This window comes from Nilaparvata lugens, chromosome 6 (assembly GCF_014356525.2).
Source record: "Nilaparvata lugens isolate BPH chromosome 6, ASM1435652v1, whole genome shotgun sequence".
NCBI lineage: Eukaryota > Metazoa > Arthropoda > Insecta > Hemiptera > Delphacidae > Nilaparvata > Nilaparvata lugens.
The window spans coordinates 34,651,721-34,672,937 of NC_052509.1; the positions used below are offsets into that span (position 1 = coordinate 34,651,721).

General features: G+C 34.5%; 2 protein-coding genes across 4 annotated transcripts in view; both read left to right on the forward strand.

The window, feature by feature from the left end:
- The window catches only part of LOC111064602 (solute carrier family 66 member 3), a 77,981-nt gene that overhangs the window by 740 nt on the left and 56,024 nt on the right, over nucleotides 1-21,217 (forward strand). For all 3 annotated transcript variants that reach the window (XM_039430684.1, XM_039430686.1, XM_039430685.1), the window contains exons 2-3: nucleotides 10,591-10,813; nucleotides 18,521-18,641. In XM_039430684.1, the coding sequence (XP_039286618.1) occupies nucleotides 10,591-10,813; nucleotides 18,521-18,641 (344 nt within the window). The remainder of the gene's footprint in view (nucleotides 1-10,590; nucleotides 10,814-18,520; nucleotides 18,642-21,217) is intronic.
- LOC120351901 lies at nucleotides 1,678-8,418 on the forward strand. The gene is made up of 2 exons (XM_039430683.1): nucleotides 1,678-1,751; nucleotides 6,241-8,418. Exon 2 carries the CDS (start codon nucleotides 6,323-6,325, stop codon nucleotides 7,286-7,288), a length of 966 nt encoding a protein of 321 aa, XP_039286617.1. The 5' UTR covers nucleotides 1,678-1,751; nucleotides 6,241-6,322; the 3' UTR covers nucleotides 7,289-8,418.

Sequence of the window (21,217 nt, forward strand, 5' to 3'; positions counted from 1 at the left end):
GATGTCATTTTAGCCGCGGCGGCGTGTGTCGTGTTGTCAAAGCAACGTAGGCCGAGACGATACTGGGTGAGGCCGTCTCTGAATTCCAGAGCTACGTACAGTGGAAACGACCTGTTGGACGATTTAAATAGAGATGATGTCGACCCTCTATCAGGTGAACTGAGAACGGACGGAAGTTTTAAAAACTTTGTAAGAATGACCAGTGAGGATTTTGAATATATAACTTTAATGATTGGTCACAAAATTTCGAAAATGGATACGAATTACCGAAAGGCTATTTCTGTAACGGAAAAACTAGCCGTAACCTTGCGTTTTTTAGCTACCGGAGATTCATACACAAGCTTGAGTTACCTGTTCAAGATATCAAAATCAACCATATCTTTGTTTGTACCTGAGGTGTGCGAGGCTTTAATAGATCTTCTGAAGGATAACATAAAGGTAAGACGTTATAAGTAGACTATACATAGCCTATATTTGTTATTTTGACAGCCATTTTTAAATAATATAATATAAAATATTGTTGTTAACACTCAGAACCTGTTTAAGAACCCCCCGCTCTCGCCCCTAAAAGGTCCTAGGGTATTTTATGGCAAATATATTTTTATAATTTTAAGCAATAAATCTACTACTGGTATTTCGCTTTATTTGTACCAGAAGTGTGTGCTGCTCTGATACTAGACGCTAATGCTTGTATTATAGAGTCGAGACAGGGTGGTTCGAGTGATCACGTGAGTGAGAGTGGAGGTGGCAGCGTAGGGGATGGCGGGGAAATGTTTCTGTTTCGTGTTTCAACGGCACATAGTGACCGAAACTAGTGTTGCAAACAAAAGTTTGCAACTCCCTTTGATCTTTACCGACTTCAGGTGGAAACAAAAATTTCTGTTGCAAACACTGAAAAACTGTTTGCAACAGCGAAATGTTTCGTCTAAAAATGCGCGTTTTTAGAGATGTTTGCAACTTCTGTTTGCAACTCGTGTTTCAAACTCCGGTGTAAACGCGCCTTTATAGTAGCAGTTGGATTAGCATTGGTGTTGCTATCATTCTACAAAGCAGTTAACGCTATCCTTTTCTAACTCCGAAGCGTTGACTGATTGTTTTTGAACAATGTAAAAGTATCATTTATCAACAAAATATTGAACCTCAAGTAGGTTATTAAAATGTATTTTATTGATGAATAAACTAAAATTATTGATTATTTTGAACAAGAATGAACTGTCCAGTTATTATTACATCAGATATATACTTTATTATTTCACGCTGTATTGTTTCTTTTCCGACAGACTATTTATTTTGTTTTATTTATAATCATGAAGGACTTTACCCGTAATTTTTTTCCCTAACAAACTATTTCTACTGTTTTTGTTTTTATTCCGTGTGAAGAATTCTACACGTATTTTTTTTTGTTCATTACAGACTATTTTCACTGTTCTTATTATTGTGAAGGACTCTACTCCGATTTTATCTTTAAGGCCTCATGACACATTCACAGTTTTTGCATTATGACTTCATTGTTCTCATATTCACTTTCTATGAAATATGATTTCTTCTTTATTTGTTCTTCTTTCAATAATCTCTATCATGTCATTCCAATCACCACATCTCATCTTCATCCTTTCCTTTTCGTGTAAATATAACTTTAGAAATAATGTCAACGATAATGTTGGTCGCAGTCATGTTATCATTCCTGATAAGTCGTTCAGCATCTTTTTTTCCAATCTTGAATTTTTTTGGACTGAGTTCAGTATCACTAAATACAGTTAGCGTTGTTGAATTTATTATTACTTTGGAAACTATAGTATTTTTAATTGATTTTACTAGAATTATTAAGTAGTGATGACTGACGATTTGCTTGATTTCAAATGTATCAATGCTGAAAAATATGATGGCTTTGACCTCTTTCCCGACTGTCAGGCTGAAAGCATGAGGGATGGGGCAATCACTATTTTCCATACAAATATCCGTAGTTTCAATAAGAATTTCGATGAACTTACTGTTATACTGAATAATTATAAAATTAAATTTAATATAATTGTTTTAACTGAGACCTGGGTTGATGAAGCGAATGTTGTTGCTTGTTTGGAGGGATACGATGTATTTTTAAATAAGAAAAGTAGAAATCAAAACGATGGGGTGATCGTATTTGTTCGTAAGGGTCTAGCGGTAGGATGTGAGGAAATTCATCTGCATGGAGCAACATGTTTAAAAATTGACATGAAATTAAATGGAGAGCGGCACTGCGTTTTGGCAGTGTACCGCCGTCCCTCTTCAGCCGGCGACCTGGATCACTTCGTTCAAGATTTGGAGTCTTATTGCCTTTCCAAAAAAACTGACAGAACAAACTGGATTGTTGGGGATATAAATTGCTGCATTTTGCCGGAGACTACAGATCCATTGTCACAACACTATCAGGATGTTCTATGCGGCACTGGGTTTGTGAGTTGCATTAGCGTCCCAACTAGGGTTACCAGTACTTCAAAGAGTTGTATTGATCATATCTTTACTGACTATGGTGACACAGATATTGTTCGCTCTGGTGTCATTATGTCTGAACTCACTGATCATTATTTCATTGTAGCGGGCATAGATCCTCTGTCGCGTGTTGAAGTTTCTAATGGGATACCTCAGAATTTTACTATTATAGACAAGGCCAAAGTAAGTTCCCTTATTTCAGAGCATGACTGGACCTCAATTAAACAATTTAATAATGTCAATTCAGCTTCAGTTACATTTATAGAAACCTTAAAAAAAATTCATAAACATATCCAAAAAAGAAAAAATTGTTTCTGCTAAAACTAGAAAACTAAAACCGTGGATTACTAGTGGTCTCATTAAATCAATCAGACACAGAGATAAGTTGAGTAAACAGTTGAAGAGGCATCCCCAGGATTATCATTTGAAAAACATTTTTAGGACTTATAGGAATACCTTGTCTAATGCTATTAGAGAAGCAAAGATAAGTTATTATCGTAATAAAATCATGGAGGTGAAAAACGATAGCAGGAGGCTATGGAGTAGTATAGCGGAAATGACAGGAACTAAAAAGAATAGAGAAAAATTCCCTATTAGTAATTTTATACATGATGGAGCTGCAATTGACAGACACAATATAATTGATGTTGCCAATGATTTTAATGCCTATTATGTTAATGTTGGTGCCAGCCTTGCCAGTGCATTTCCCTCGGTCAGCGAAGTTGTTGTAGATGATCGAGATCACCAATTGGACTCCAGACTTGACTTGCAACATGTTACTGAGGGAGATGTGGTTAGGGTTGTAAATAGCATTAGAGGAGGTTCATCTCCAGGAATCGATGGCATCTCCACAGATATTATAAAGGAAAATATTGAAATTTTGAAATATCCAATAACTTACATAGTCAACTTGAGTATCACAGAGGGTGTCTTTCCGGAAATCCTTAAACTTGGCAAAGTTATTCCAATATACAAAAACGGCCCAAAAAACCGTCATGTAAGTTATAGACCTATTAGTCCAGGCGCTGGCTTACATTGAGCATACATGAGAGAGGCAGAGAATTTGACTTCGGATTATTGTTAGGGGGTCTTTAGTGTATATGAAACTCGATGTCGTCACGTCCCAGGGTGGTCGACAGCTTGGGGGGGAGGGGGGTAAGTTGTAAAAAACGCGCGCTTATAAAATCGCCTGTCCTGCAGTTACTATTCATAGTACAGCTTTTAACTTTTTCTCAAAATTATGTACACATAACTGGCTTTCAATGTGGTCTTGTACATTTTTGCGATAAACCGCATAGTTTTTCCGTAAAAAAATAAAATATCTCGAAAAATGTATTTTTTTATTATGGACTTTTTGTTATTTCTCGAATATTCAAGTCATTAGCCGACTTAGAGGAAAATGCTCCCAATAAACGTTGTAGGCCGTTTCTTCCTGAATCCAATGATATATATAGTTTGGGGGTTACGATCATAGATGCGGCGGTGGGAGAGGGATAAGTAGCACTGTTACGCTGCGGCGCGGTCCTCCCTCATGATTAATGCGCGTAATGGCCTGTCTATCGCATCGCTCCTACTAGTCTATGCATTCAAATTATGTATTTCAGGAACGCTATCTTATGTATTTTCGGTCGCTGAACACGATTTTTGAACTCTCAAGCCTCAATAATTGATAATTCTCATCATAATATACAAATTATGGTCAAAATTACAAACTTCATCTCATTATCATTATTTATGATTACCGTACATTGTAATGATAAACCATCTTGTTAGGAATCCTATTGTATTTCTCAGTCGATAAAAAACTGACATTCCATTAAGAGAGAATAATTATTCGATTTAGTTCAATGATCACTTTGGAATTGCGAAAGTCAAGTAATGGAGTAAGTTAAACAAATAATATAGGCTACCCCATATAGAGCACCGTATAACAGGAGTAAAATATTTTCTTAATATAAATTTACAGTTGAAGCACAAATAATGCCAATTACTCCCATGTGATATGACTAAATATTTGATTACAAAGGAAATACACCTCTAAAGCTGCGTTTACACCAAAGTTATTAACGAGATATAACTTAAGTTTTATAGATTCTATTAGATTGAACATAACTTATCATACACATGATGGACATATGTGTTTGCCAAGTTCCGTTCAATCTAATAGAATCTATAAAGATTGAGTTATTAACATTTTGTTAATAACTTTGGTGTAAACGCAGCTTTATCATCTGATTTCTGTAACTTATATCTATGAATAGATACTTTTCATCTGGCTGAGTTTGACTGATTGTCTTGGGGTGGTACTTGAATGAAAGTGGAATGGGAGATATCTTTGTTGAATCTGATATATTTGGAGAGAATACTGTTGGAAATCTATTGAGGGGAGATCAGTATTATTAAGGTGTGAGAGCAAGCAATCAATTCAATGAAACAACTACAAGGACTCATGAACTGTTCAAATATGAGAGATTGTCAAAGTATATTTCAAAGAAGTCAGGAGCTATTTGTGGAATTTTTTTAGAATCACAATGCAAAATCAATGACTACTTGAAATTTATGACTGATTATTGTAACATAGTTTAAATTATCTTAAATTGTATTCATGCTCATAAGGAAGGACTCTGGTATTGCACATAGAAACTGTACGAGAAAAGATCCCATACTTTTTTCATTCAATCACACAAACTATGTTATGGAGTCTGTGTTATATCTAGAAAATTTAAAAAAATACCCATAGAAGTAGAAGATAATTTCCAATAAGGAAACATTAACTCTATACAGTCAATACATTGACACTCTGTCAAATGAAACCTTGAAAATTTGATAAATGTGACAACCGATCATGCTTTGGAGCAAACCCTCATTCGATCATCCAAAACTGAGTGAATGGAATAGCTAGTTCTTCAAAGGCTTTCCTAAAATGGCAGCTACTATATAAATCTTCCATCAAAGATATTCTGTTCAAGTATGTTGACATCATTATGTATATCACTGGAGATTGTGAAGAAAGTCATCGAATGAAGTAAAACAAGAATAATGAGAGATGAGAATGATTTTCAGAAGCATAACCTTCTCAAAAGAGCATAACATTTTTCTTCAAGACTCTGATGGACAACAGAATCTGCATAATGTTATCAATGGTCTGGAAGCAAGTGAAGAAGTGTGTGATTCTCTTTTGAACGTATAGGAAGAAATAGTCATTCGGTCTCCAACGAATTTTATCTGAACATAGCTGTGGCAAATTGTAAAAGTGTATTCTCACCTATAAAAAGAAACAGAGTTCTTTCATTCTCCACGATGCAATCAAACAAAAATCCTAGTCTTAGTTAATTCTAGAACAAAAAGATCTGATCTCTGTATTTTTACTAGGTAGCTGTTTGAAGATAATTCAGCATTGAAGTTTTAGTGCAGCATGCATTTCTACAATAGCTACAATCTCTGTCAACATCTGATGGATATTTGAAAAAAACTCTTAATCTCACTTGGCCCATGAAATTGTAAGTGAAACTAGTTGTGGATTTGACTAAATCCCTAAATATCGTTGACAAATTCGCATAATGATGACATGGCTCTCCTGAATTCAACTCCCACTTCACTTTTCAAAACCTCAATACGCTGCAAGATTATGGAAACTTTGTGATGAGAAGAGATATGAAAATTCTCAATAAAGATTGAGTGATACAGGTGGACATAGCTTTTCATGTCTATGGTCTAAAATCAAACAAAGGTACGGTAGTGAATTTTTTGGACTGAGTTCAGTATCACTAAATACAGTTAGCGTTGTTGAATTTATTATTACTTTGGAAACTATAGTATTTTTAATTGATTTTACTAGAATTATTAAGTAGTGATGACTGACGATTTGCTTGATTTCAAATGTATCAATGCTGAAAAATATGATGATACTGATGGCTTTGACCTCTTTCCCGACTGTCAGGCTGAAAGCATGAGGGATGGGGCAATCACTATTTTCCATACAAATATCCGTAGTTTCAATAAGAATTTCGATGAACTTACTGTTATACTGAATAATTATAAAATTAAATTTAATATAATTGTTTTAACTGAGACCTGGGTTGATGAAGCGAATGTTGTTGCTTGTTTGGAGGGATACGATGTATTTTTAAATAAGAAAAGTAGAAATCAAAACGATGGGGTGATCGTATTTGTTCGTAAGGGTCTAGCGGTAGGATGTGAGGAAATTCATCTGCATGGAGCAACATGTTTAAAAATTGACATGAAATTAAATGGAGAGCGGCACTGCGTTTTGGCAGTGTACCGCCGTCCCTCTTCAGCCGGCGACCTGGATCACTTCGTTCAAGATTTGGAGTCTTATTGCCTTTCCAAAAAAACTGACAGAACAAACTGGATTGTTGGGGATATAAATTGCTGCATTTTGCCGGAGACTACAGATCCATTGTCACAACACTATCAGGATGTTCTATGCGGCACTGGGTTTGTGAGTTGCATTAGCGTCCCAACTAGGGTTACCAGTACTTCAAAGAGTTGTATTGATCATATCTTTACTGACTATGGTGACACAGATATTGTTCGCTCTGGTGTCATTATGTCTGAACTCACTGATCATTATTTCATTGTAGCGGGCATAGATCCTCTGTCGCGTGTTGAAGTTTCTAATGGGATACCTCAGAATTTTACTATTATAGACAAGGCCAAAGTAAGTTCCCTTATTTCAGAGCATGACTGGACCTCAATTAAACAATTTAATAATGTCAATTCAGCTTCAGTTACATTTATAGAAACCTTAAAAAAAATTCATAAACATATCCAAAAAAGAAAAAATTGTTTCTGCTAAAACTAGAAAACTAAAACCGTGGATTACTAGTGGTCTCATTAAATCAATCAGACACAGAGATAAGTTGAGTAAACAGTTGAAGAGGCATCCCCAGGATTATCATTTGAAAAACATTTTTAGGACTTATAGGAATACCTTGTCTAATGCTATTAGAGAAGCAAAGATAAGTTATTATCGTAATAAAATCATGGAGGTGAAAAACGATAGCAGGAGGCTATGGAGTAGTATAGCGGAAATGACAGGAACTAAAAAGAATAGAGAAAAATTCCCTATTAGTAATTTTATACATGATGGAGCTGCAATTGACAGACACAATATAATTGATGTTGCCAATGATTTTAATGCCTATTATGTTAATGTTGGTGCCAGCCTTGCCAGTGCATTTCCCTCGGTCAGCGAAGTTGTTGTAGATGATCGAGATCACCAATTGGACTCCAGACTTGACTTGCAACATGTTACTGAGGGAGATGTGGTTAGGGTTGTAAATAGCATTAGAGGAGGTTCATCTCCAGGAATCGATGGCATCTCCACAGATATTATAAAGGAAAATATTGAAATTTTGAAATATCCAATAACTTACATAGTCAACTTAAGTATCACAGAGGGTGTCTTTCCGGAAATCCTTAAACTTGGCAAAGTTATTCCAATATACAAAAACGGCCCAAAAAACCGTCATGTAAGTTATAGACCTATTACATTAACTTGTGTTCTTGCCAAAATACTAGAGAAAATTATTAGACAGCAATTAGTTGATTATTTAGCCTCACATAACATTCTGTATAGTAATCAGTTTGGCTTCAGGAGCGACAAAAACTTAAATAATAATATATTCAACTTGACTAAAGATATACACACCCTAATAGGGAAAAACAGGAAAATTCTTTTGCTATTTATAGACCTTGCAAAAGCGTTTGACACAGTTGACCGGGATATCCTCATGAATAAACTGTATTATATTGGTGTAAGGGACATGTCATTAAACTGGTTCAGGAGCTATCTCTCGGACCGTCGCCAGATTGTCACTATTCTCAATGAAAATAGTATAAGTAGAGAGTTGAATTATGGCGTTCTGCAGGGAAGCACCCTAGGACCAATTTCATTTTTAATTTTTATTAATAACTTGGGAAAGCTTAATCTACAGAACGGTGATTGCTTTTTATATGCTGATGACACAGCTTTACTTTTTGATGGTCACTCTTGGAATGAGGTACCGTATACAAACATGCAGAGTGTGGACTGAATAAAGTGAAAAGATGGTTCGATCAGAATCGTCTAACTGTCAATGTGAGTAAAACTAAGTGCATGCCAATTTGTCTGAGAGAAGATGCCGAACCTGTGGATGTGGAATTAAAATTGCACTCATGTGGAGCATTGGATGAATGTATGGTATGTGACACAGTTGAAGCTGTCTCAGAATATAAGTATCTAGGAGTATTATTCGATAAACGTTTGAAATGGAGCTCCCATATCATTTTCACTAGGAATAAATTAAGGAAATTATTATACATTTTCAATTTTCTAAGTAAAATCATGAATATTGAAATGCTTAAGCAAGTATATTATGCATATGCCCAATCTATCTTACAGTATGGTATCTTAGCTTGGGGAGGCGCCACAAAGACTGTCTTGAATCCTTTGGAAGTGACTCAAAAATCTATTATTAAAACTGCGTTACAGAAAAATAGTAGGTACCCTACTGAAACCCTATTTAACGAGTTTAAAGTATTTAATATTAATCAGCTGTATGTTCGATCCCTACTTATGCACATCTACAAGAACAAACAAGACATATTCGCTCAAGTGCAACATGGCTACACAACCAGGAGCTCGGTGAACGGTGGCATTGTTATTCCTAGAGTACTCAAATCAATAAACACAACAAATTCCTTCTATAAAGCAAGTATACTTTACTCAAAACTCCCCCAACACATTAAAGACATTGAAACTCGGTCCATAGGCGTATACAAACGCCACATTAATAGATGGCTTTTGGAGGTTGGTAAGATAAGAATTTTAGATTTCCTTAAATCAAATTATACTTTTTGATAAGACTAGCCTCAATGCATGCTGAGTCGGTTGGCCATTGTTCTGATCCGTTTCTCTTGTTCTTGGCTTGACAGTGAGTTTTCTGCCCTCATTCATTTTTCTCTCTCTTCTTCTTCTTCACAACATACTTCATTTTTCCATCACTCATTTCAATCTTTTCCATCTTTCACATATATTGTCATGTATTTCATTATGTTAACTTATTATGAACTATTGTCATTATGAACTATTCAGATTGTTACTCTTTCCTGCACACAGGCATTTTGCCCATGCATGGAAAAAAATGTGTATTATTTTTTATTTGAAATGTATTTTGGTGGTAAAATGAAATAAATAAATAAATACCTACTGGTAATATTATCCTCTTTAAAAGACAGAGAATCGGCAACGCTGTTCTGCTATGTTTCTCCACTGTCATTATAACATGGACTACACACTACAGTAGATTAATAGCTTGACTATCAAGCCTTAAAAACTAAAGCGATATATTATTGATTTTTAATGATAGATATGTAGGCTACTGTTACTTGTTAATAGAAATTGAATGAAAAAAGTATGCTTTTTTAGAAATCACCTTTCACGACATATACAGGATAGGGCAGAGCTGATTTACGAATCTGGAATGATTATAAGTAATGAACCATTCAACATAGAAAAACATTCTTTAATGGGTTCAATTCAATTTGAAAAATATATCAGTTAAATGGCGGCCATCAGCAGCAAATACACTGGTGTAGCGTATTTTTGAAGTTTTGAAACGGATTTTGACACACTGGGCGTGAGCGTGCTGGCCACCTCAAGTTCACCCTTAGTGATATAAGCTGCCCTGGGAACATTTGTCACAACACATTCATTGAAATGCGCCCTGTGTGGACTGTAGCTTCATCCAGATACAATTATATCTCTCCCAAGTCATGTTCCTCAGCAAGTTCTTCCAATTTGGGGCGCAGAAACGATTGTAATCGTCACATAACGCTGGGGGGTGACATTGACGGTTATGTTGCCATTTTCAAAGAACTATGGCCAGAACGCTCACCCGATTTCAATAGTTCTTTGAATATGGCAACATCACCGTCAATGTTACCTAATTAGAGGACCTAATTGGTATAGTCATTGGTATTCATAATTAATTAGCCTAAAATTACATGTTGATATTTATAAAATGTTCAATTTTCTTATTGTAATTGGAACTCAACTCACTAGCTGACTAGCTCTGTCCCTTGAATATTGGTTTATCTCTATTTTTTCCATTTCAGCTACACTACAACAGCATGCTACAACTTTGTCAACGAATATGCTTTATTGTCATACATGGAGTATCCTATCATCATCCTACAAGAATTCATCTTGATTTTCTTCGTACTAAGATACATGGATTTAATCAATGTGAAGTCGGTTAGCATTTTTGTTGTCTATCTGGCGATTACTTGTGCTTTCCTGGCCAAACTGATTCCACCTTCAGCACTAACATATATGATTGTAAGTTTTACCATTATCAGAAATAAAACAGTAATTTAATCTATTGCTATGTAACTTATATACAAACCAGAACTTAAAGTGTGGCTGAAAAATGATTTGACAACAAAAAATTGCAAATATAACACATTTATAGTAATTTGAAACAAGAGGATGTAGGCTAAATTAGAAGCAAACAAGTTGGATTGGTACAATTCCTTTTCCATAATCATATAATTCGGATTCGGATTCTATATTAATTTGGTTGAATCAGTCGTTATATTCAATTGAAAGAACACAAATAAGCTCACTGTATATTTCAAAGTAATATAGCATTTAACAAATATTATTTTGAAAGTAAAACAATCTAGCCTAATTTGATTAGCGATGAAAAATTCTGTCACATAATTTGTAAACAAGGTAGCATAAGCCCTGGATGATTGTCACCATACAGCTGGCTTATTTTGTGACTTATCAAAGACCTTCGAATGCATACATCATTCCTATTCCAGCTAATCAGGAAATTCAGAAATTATACCTTCTTTTTCAAATCTTACTTGAAAAGCCAAAAACAGCGTACTCGTGTGTTAAAGCCAAAAATAACCGTAATCTAGATGGAAAGAAATTAGACTAGGGTCCCACAAGGCTCAATACTGGGTCTGATTCTATTTACATTGCATATTAACGATTTAAAGCAATATTTTTAATTATTGATCATGCCAATGACACAAGTGCCCTTACAAAAGTAAAAAATACCTTTCATATAAAAAACCTGGTTCTCTGCCAATGGACTACCGATAAATACTGACAAGACTACCCATGATCATTTTCAAATGATCAATAGAGCAATTATATTACCAACATGTTCCATCCATTTTTAGGCCTAATTGTCAAAAAATCCTTAGATGACATGTTGGTCCCTCTCTAAAATGGGAAACCCACATTGATCAACTCGCCGCTAAGCTCAGCTCTATAAATTATGATTTTAATAACCCAACAATTTCTGTCTCCTTGGATGTGATTATAATTGTTAACTTTACCTACGTGCACTCTATGTGCCAGTTGCACAAAAGCCGGTTAAATTAACCATGATTAATTTCACGAGAACCAATCAGAGAAGCCATCTTTTCCAAAAGGCCTTCTCTGATTGGTTCACATGAAATCAATCATGGTTAAAATTTAACCGGCTTTTGTGCAACCGGCCCTATGTATTATAACAATCTGTGCAGAACAATCTGAGCAAATTCTGGATTGGCTAATATCTTACTCCTTAAGAGCAATGCTATGTTATAATTCGGAAAAAGGGCTGAAGCAATCACTTCATTCTATCACTTATCAATTTTTTTCTATTGAATGTCAAACTTTGCCAAATTTTTTCCAAGTTCATCGAATTTTAAAGTCATTTTATAGTTGGAAAATTGGAATTTGGCCGTACGGCGCCAGATGTCCAAATCTTTCTGAACAATTTGGTACCATTTTCATGATTATCGGTTGGAAAATAGCGTCCGAAACATGCTAGAACAAAGTACCTGCAAAGTACTCTCAATCGAGAAAGCTTCAATTCCGTACTAGCCTTTCGAAAAAGTGTGGTCGAACTCACTAACACAGTCCCAAACTGCTATGATTGTGAGTACACACACTCACACACAACCGAAAAACTGGTTTTCGGTCATACAAACAATTGATTGTTTTTGTTCAATGAGATATTGCCCATCTTCTTGTCTGTGCTATTATGTTTTATGTTATATACTATATTCATATATGCTCTATTATTCTATTTATGCTTATACAGTAGTTTGACATCCATATTATTATTTATTCCCATTTAATTTCAATATCACATGAAATCTGTACTATATTCTATTTGTACAGCGATTTGGGAGACATGGTTCATTCTTCTCTCATCGAATTCTTTATTATCCATGTTCAGCCATGCATGGCAATTCAAATTCAATCCAAGAACTTTACATGATAACACCCGGGAAAAATTTAGTTTTGGAGAGATCAAGTTTCACACGTTTTTTCTTATACTGTAATTAGAAAACCACCAATCATTCGTAAATTCTCGAAAAAAGTAAGTTATTGGATAATATGAATGAATAATAGTTCATGCTTCAACGAAAATTTCTGCAATAAAAAAATACTTTTAGTATACTGCAAGATTTCCAAGATAAGCCAATTCTCTGTGCACTTTTTTTTCATCATTTACATTTACTTTCTTTGAAGTGGTAATAGGGTACAAGTATTCAATGGGAAGAAAGGTGAAATGCAAAAACTAATGTACAGTATGACACTGTACATTGTCATTGTCCAGGAGTGGCAACGTTGGGGGGGGGGAGAGTGCGCAGGGTCATTGTGGGGGGGGGGGTTCCAATAGGGTCAATATTGTATTGACTGACGATCTTCTTGTTTGGAATGTTTTCTGAATCGTGCAGAATCACAAATACTTTGCTGCTGAATAAAATTATGCTTATATGAATCATAACTTTTTTTGGGTTAGATTCTATTAACGGTTGCGCGGTAGATTCTATTAAATTCATAATTGACCAGAAATGAATTCGATTTTTTATAAAATAGAAAAATAGACAGTTATCAACTGTCCATTGTTCAGTTGTTTACAGGCCGTTGTACATGGTGATCTGCACTTGTTTTGGTGAATCAGGAATTAGGTACTTCTCGTAATATTTGCTACCATATATTAGCCCAGTTCTGAATCGTGCTAATACAGTCACAAGTACTTTGCTTCTGAATAAAACTATGCTTAGGTAGTAGTGTTATAATATTTAGCGTTGTTGTATGATTTGAATTTTTGTGCCCTGTTAATTATGTATTTATTTATTAGATTGGCACAAACAATATAATGATTGGGAAAGAAAAACAGGTTATTGCCCGAAACTTTTTCAATTTCCTAATTCAGTTTCAAATTGTGCAAATATTACACATAGGTTATGTCCATTTCAATTTTCTAGACCAAATCACAATCTGAGAGTATAGATTAGAAAAAACAAACAATTTTAAATTTTGATAGATTGATAGTAAAACTTTTCTAAAAACATGAAAAAAACGTTAAATTCACAAAATAAAGAATAAAACAACTTAAATTTTGAGCTCGAAAATATAATGTTCACCTTAGCTATATAACAGCTGTTTCATGTTATCATCTATATATATAAAAGCGAAATGGCACTCACTCACTCACTCACTCACTCACTCACTGGCATAACTAAAAATCTACCGGACCAAAAATGTTCAAATTTGGTAGGTATGTTCAGTTGGCCCTTTAGAGGCGCACTAAGAAATCTTTTGGCAATATTTCAACTCTAAGGGTTGTTTTTAAGGGTTTAAAGTTCGTCTTTTAGCATGTATATTCTTCTTCTCCCAATCTCTTAATTAGAATTGAAATTTCCATATCATATGTTACTATAGAACTATAATCTAGATAGAGTACCTCTTCGAAACAGTTGTTAACTGGCAACTAAATCAATAATTTTGTCAGGTTGGCATTAAGTTGAGTTGATTTTGTTAGGTTGGCACCAAGTTGAAGATTTAAATGAATTTATCGCGGAAAAATTGATTGGGCACTGCTACTTCAATCCTGGGAATATTATATTACTAGCCGTCAAGCTCGCTTCGCTCGCCATATCTGTTTAGCCAGACGTTTAGTCTGGACCCCCGACTGGATTGTCCTATTATAATATGATAAAAATGAAAAAATGCAGGCGAGCGAAGCGAGCCTGCTGATCTCATTCTTGGACGATCCAGTCGGGGGTCCAGGGGGCGGAGCCCCCTGGCTAGACGGATATGGCGAGCGAAGCGAGCCTGACGGCTAGTGGATAATAAAAACCAATTTGATTTGATTTGATTTATTATATTATTGGAATCATCTTTTGTTTGTGATTTTCCCTGATAATATACATGAATACATTGAAATATTTGATCCTGTACTCCAAACAATATTATTACTGGAAAAATTAATTCCTATCTAGAATCAAAATAAATATATTTAAATCTCAAGAATGAAGAATCATGATTTTTATTTGTCTATGCATGAACCATTTTATTAACAGCCTTCAGCACTTACTGTATCTATATAATACTAGTCGTCAGGCTCGCTTCGTTCGCCATATCCATTTAGCCAGACATTTAGTCTGTACCCCCGACTGGATCGTCCTAACATATGATAAAAATGCTCAAATGAAAAATGCAGGCGAGCGAAGCAAGCCTTCTGATCTCATTCTCGGACAATCCAGTCGGGGGTCCAGGGAGCGGAGCCCCCTGGCTAGACGGATATGGTGAGCGAAGCGAGCCTGACGGCTAGTAGTAATATAATATTCCCAGGAATAGCTCTGATTGAAGTAGCAGTACCCAATCAATTTTTCCGCGATAAATCAGGACCTCCTAAATAGGTATTTAAGAGGTACTGGATAAATTGGTATTTAGGAGGTCCTGGATAAATGCATTTCAATCTTCAACTTGGTGCCAACCTAACAAAGTCAACTCAATTTAATGCCAATCTGACAAAATTTTTAATTTAGTTACCAGAACAACTGTTTCGAAGAGGTACTCTCTCTAGATTATAGTTCTATATTAACATATGGTATGTACATTTCAATTATAATTTTAAGATATTGGAATAAGAAGAATATACATGCTAAAAGACGAACTTTAAACCCTTAAAAACCACCCTTAGAGTTAAAATATAGCCAAAAGATTTCTTAGTGCGCCTCTAAAGGGCTAACTGAACATACCTACCAAATTTGAACGTTTTTGGTCCGGTAGATTTTTAGTTCTGCGAGTGAGTGAGTGAGTAAGTCAGTCAGTGAGTGAGTGCCATTTCGCTTTTATATACAGGGTGATTCATAATTATGGTAAAATAATTTAATACGTGATAGTAGAGGTAAAAATAAGAAAAAAAGTTCATATAAACATATATCCATAAACGCTTCATTAGCGAGCTATACAGGGTGAAAGATTTCGCCCGGAATTCAGTTCCTCTGGTGAAATACACCGATGCTGAATTGTTTGGCGACTAGTTTTTGAGAAACTTATGTTGGATTCATATGGAAAAATATCTGAAAAATTGAATAAAACTAGTCTGGAAGCTGTAGTGTGAGTAGTTTTTGAGAAAAAAGTTGTAATATGCAAAAAATCGAAGTAGAAAAACACAGACTTCTACTATTGATGCCCAATAACTTTCTTTAATGCCCAATAAACAAATAATTCCTCGCAATAAAAATTGTAGAGAATTTAATTCTGGAAAGAATGATGTAAGCTGTGTAAACTAAATTCAAATAAAAGTTGGAAAAAATGTATTCTTATGTAGTACATTACACCACAAAAATTTGCTGTTTTATGAGGAGAGAACTAATAACTCATAGGTTGTAGCTGATTGCAAATAAAACATGGATTTTAATAACAGCTGTTCCAAAACAGCTGTTTTATTATGTTTCAAATAAGAAAATATTTAAAAGAAATTATTATCAACTGAAAATTATTTTCAGAAATATTTTAGCTCACTGTTGAACAAAAAAAAAAAAAAAAACTGTAAGTTAGGCCTACTGTAACCGCGCTATGTTTTTTTTGTAATCTATTAACCAGTTATTTGCAACCATTCAGCTTTGCTTTTGTGTTAAGTTTTAACTTTTTAAAAAATGGCAGGTAATCTTAGACATTATTCATACTCCAAATTAGCTGACATGCATTTAATGTATGGAATGGGACACTACTTTAATAGTACTGAAGCAAGACGTTCGTATCAAGAGAACTTTCCTAACCGAGTATGTCCAAGTTCAAGGTTTTTTGCCACTATTCATCAACGTCTGTCTGAAACAGATTCTTTGATATCCAAAGAGCACATTTATGCAGGCAGACCCCGATCTACTATGACTGTTGAGTTAGAAGAACAAGTTCTTAATGAAATTTATGAACATCCAGAGAAGAGCACAAGAGAATTGTCAGTGCAGTTAAATGTCAATCAATCTATCATTTGGAGGATACTAAAATAGCAACAATTACATCCACACCACCTCCAGAAAGTTCATACTCTATTTCCACGAGACTGTATCCCCCGTGCTGGTATTTGCCGATGGTTTTTAGTAAAACTTGTTTTTCCAAACTTTTTAACAACCGTTTTATTTACCGAAGCGGCACACTTTACAAGAACAGCTATCGTCCACAACCAACATATTTGGGCAGCTGAGAATCCTCATGCCTCAATCCTAATCTTCCACAACATCAGTTTTCAGTAAACATTTGGGCAGGAATCGTAGGAGATCATCTACTTCTGTTCGAGCTTTCTCCCAGGCTTAATGGCATGATCTACTAGTCTTTTGGTATAAGTTTAATGTCATTTGGAGCTGATTGCAAATAAAATATTCGATTTTTTATGAAAAGTTTTTTTTTATATGAAAGTATGCTACTTTCATATAAAAAAAAATAAAATATTTTATTTGCAATCAGCTACAACCTATGAGTTATTAGTTCTCTCCTCATAAAACAGCAAATTTTTGTGGTGTAATGTACTACATAAGAATACATTTTATCCAACTTTTATTTGAATTTAGTTTACACAGCTTACATCATTCTTTCCAGAATTAAATTCTCTACTATTTTTATTGCGAGGAATTATTTGTTTACTGGTCATTGAAGAAAGTTATTGGCCATCAAACGTAGAAGTCTGTGTTTTTCTACCTCGATTTTTTGCGTATTTCAACTTTTTTCTCAAAAACTACTCACACTACAGCTTCCAGACTGGTTTTATTCAATTTTTCAGATATTTTTCCATATGAATCCAGCATAAGTTTCTCAAAAACTAGTCGCCAAACAATTCAGCATCGGTGTATTTCACCAGAGGAACTGGATTCCGGGTGAAATCTTTCACCCTGTATAGCTCACTAATGAAGCGTTTATGGATATATGTTGAATCGGTAATATCACCTTATTACTAATATTGTAATTCACTTTCACACATCCGACTTGTTACGGTACATCTCGATACATGATAAAAAGTGCCCAATAAATGATATACCGTATTCTGTATTAGTTTGGAACTAGGTAATTTGTTTTCAGCTGGATCAATATATCCAGAATGAGGAATGGGATCTGATTAAGATCTTCATTCATTCAAGGAAAAACAGGCTATTGCCCAAAACTTCTCAACTTTGTTTTAAATTTTCAAAATAATATGCACATTATGTCCATATTAATTTCTATATCAAATCATTAAGCTTGAAAATTCACAACTAATAACGAACCATTTCAAATTCAGATAGGTTAATAATAAAACTTTTGAAACAACAGAAAACAAACTTCAAATTCACAAAATATAGAATATTGAATATTATTGTAATAAAATATGAACTAATTCCTTTCAACTTACGTACAACTTTCAAATTTAATAGAGCAAGCCATAGCCTACAAGAACTAATAAGAGAAAACTCTCAAGATATAATTTAGTTGCATTTTTAGCTTGAAATATTTCATCATTAATTTGTAAGAAGGCCTATTAAAGACTTGATCTAGCATACACGTTTGCATTTCAAACAGGAAAACTAAGGAAACCATACAAGGATCGAACATTTGTTGTAGATAAACAACTTCTACATGTTACTTTTCATTGTTATTATTCACAATTTAAAGAATTGGATTTAGAATTGAATAATTCATTTAAGCAGCCATATGTACTACAGTTTTCCTTATTAAAAATTGTACATCTTAATCGTGGTTTTGCAGCCTTTATGTACTCCGGTTTCATTATCCAGCAAAGCAATCCAACTATGGGAAATATTATGGACTGGGAGAGCAGAGAGTGTCAGCGTCACATCATGGTTGATATCGGCTTTCACGAACTTCAGTAAGTAACTTACGAGTAAGCTATAATGTCTTACAACCTCTAACATCGAATATATCCACTGTATGCTTGTAGAGTAGACTATAATTAAGAAACTACTCTGAAAACCCTAAGAAGATTTTTTCAATCTAGACTATCTCAGGGAGAATACCTCAATAGTGACTAACTTAGTGACAACTATTAAGTTCTTAAATTGAAGAAGTTTTCTCGTATTATAATAAGCAAACTATTCATTCCATTCTCTATGAGATAGTAATAAATCATATCAGCTATATACAAATGATGACAAATATTTTTAAGATTGCCATCATAGATATTCTCTTTCTACACATGATAACAAAGAGATTGATACCATTTTCAAGTCTGTACCATCAAGGATTATTGAGATACACGAATTTTCAATTGTCAGTTTTAGCACAGGCCTAATATGGAGGGGAAAACGTGATTTCAGCTGCAAACCGTACTATTCTCTCTTTTTCCAATGACGCTCCAGCCGTGAAAAATGGAATAAATCCCTCAACCAGATTTAATTTTAAAGCTTTAGAAATATTCTACAATACAGAATCAGTAATACTGGGTGATTTTTTAGTCCTGTTACCCTATTTTTAATATATATGGTAATTTTTCCCTAATAAAGGGAAATTTTGTTTTGTTGCACGAAGTTGGTAGCCCTACTCACTCAGTATACACAAGGCAGTGCGAGTTTATTATCCTTGAGCTGTGTAACATTTTGTGATGATTCCGGTCGTGTTATGAACAGAATGTCTTTTACCATAGAACAATGGGTTTTAATTCTGGATCAATATTTTGCTAGAAATCATACGCGAGTGTAAAAGAAGCATTTTCCCTGATTACTTTTTGTGGGGCTACATTAAGTCTGAGGCCTTCAAAAACAATCCTCACAATATTGATGAACTGAAAGCCAATATTACAGACTTAATCACGAATATTTCCAATATAACTCTGAAAAAGGTTTCTGCTAATATGGTGAAAAGAGTCCGAGCGTGTATAACCTCAATGGGTGGACATTTTGAGCATATGGTGTAATAATTTTAAGTAACTAAGAAATGTGAGTAATAAAATATCAATTTTCTTTTGTAAATAACAAATATTATTTTTTTATTAATACCCAAATTTTCGTTTATAAATTACATCAAAAATGGGTAACAGGACTAAAAAATCACCCTGTAGTATGTTTTCTCCACTGTGAATAAATGTACAGGGTGGAAAGTGAAATTTCGTCCCCGAATAATGTACTTACCAAGTTTTTGAAACCATATTAATCGTGGAAAAACTAATTGAAATGAAATTTATATCTAGAAAATTATATTTTGAGTAGTTGTGAATACTTTGGTGGTATAATCGATCTATATAGCTAAAATAATTTATCAGTTATGACCGCCATCTTGAATTTATCAATTATGAAAAATATTTTCGTTGATTTCTCATCAATATTCTTATTTTTAAATATACAAACAGTTTGAAATATACAAATACACCAAACAACAGCCAAACAATAATTCTCAATGAACAAATCAACTTTTCTTCCCACACTCTGTTCGACCTACTCATTTAAATCCACCTCCATCAACCGCCAAAACTCCCCTCCACCCCCACTCTGACCAAATACTCACCCTCATAACCTTAAATACTTTAGTTTCTGTCGGGCTTGAGAATGTGCAATACCAGCACGAAACGGTCGTCGTAACACCAAAGAATGTGAGTGTTTTTCCACTTTGAAGTTATATTAAAATACAATAGTTATAATAATAGTGAAAACAAGATGGATACGGTAACCAACAAGGAATTTCTGCCGAAAGGACAAAACTCATCCACACCTACAGGACTACAAGAATTAAGATTATGAAAACATCCTCAGCGATATCCTATAACCTCAAATGCTTACACAATCAGATAGCTCCTACTTATGCAAAAATAACGATAAAAAACAAGAATACACCAGCACAAAAAACTCAAAAGCAAGCACAACAGTTATTCATCAAAAATACAGTACAACATCTCTTTAGAACAAAAGACAAACTGAACCGGGTTGCATACCAATTACACTTGAAATTAAGTGCAAGCCTTCATTATATTGAGCTCCAGGAAGTAATTGAACAGTAAACATAAACTTACACTCTAACAGAACAAACGTTACAGTTACTCTTACTCACGAGATTAACAAACACTGACTTCCATAGATAAACACACTTTTTAACTTCACCGAACTCAAAAACAGAGTTCATTTGATCAAAACACTACAAGTGTCCCTTCACTCTGTCCCTTCACCACTGTCCCTTCACTCGCTGTTCACTGTCAACTCAATACTCAAATCTCATGTCCAAGTTGTCCCTCTTTAATACTAGCTGCGAACTTTCTAGACTATTCCAGAGACGCTTCTTTGTTTACCACCTGTCAATCAAGCTCCCAAAGAATGTTCTCGTATACTCCAGAAGTCCAGAACCTTCCACTGATGAATGAGTAGGAAAGGGATGGAGTGAGAGTGACTGAGAGGTGGTGTGGCTGATATCATTCAGATGGAGACAATGTGACTTGTGTCCCTTTGTTCCACCTCCTAG

Bases quoted from the DNA above. Each gene is read 5' to 3' on its own strand.
- LOC120351901 (XM_039430683.1), top strand. From the start codon at position 6,323: ATGACTGACGATTTGCTTGATTTCAAATGTATCAATGCTGAAAAATAT.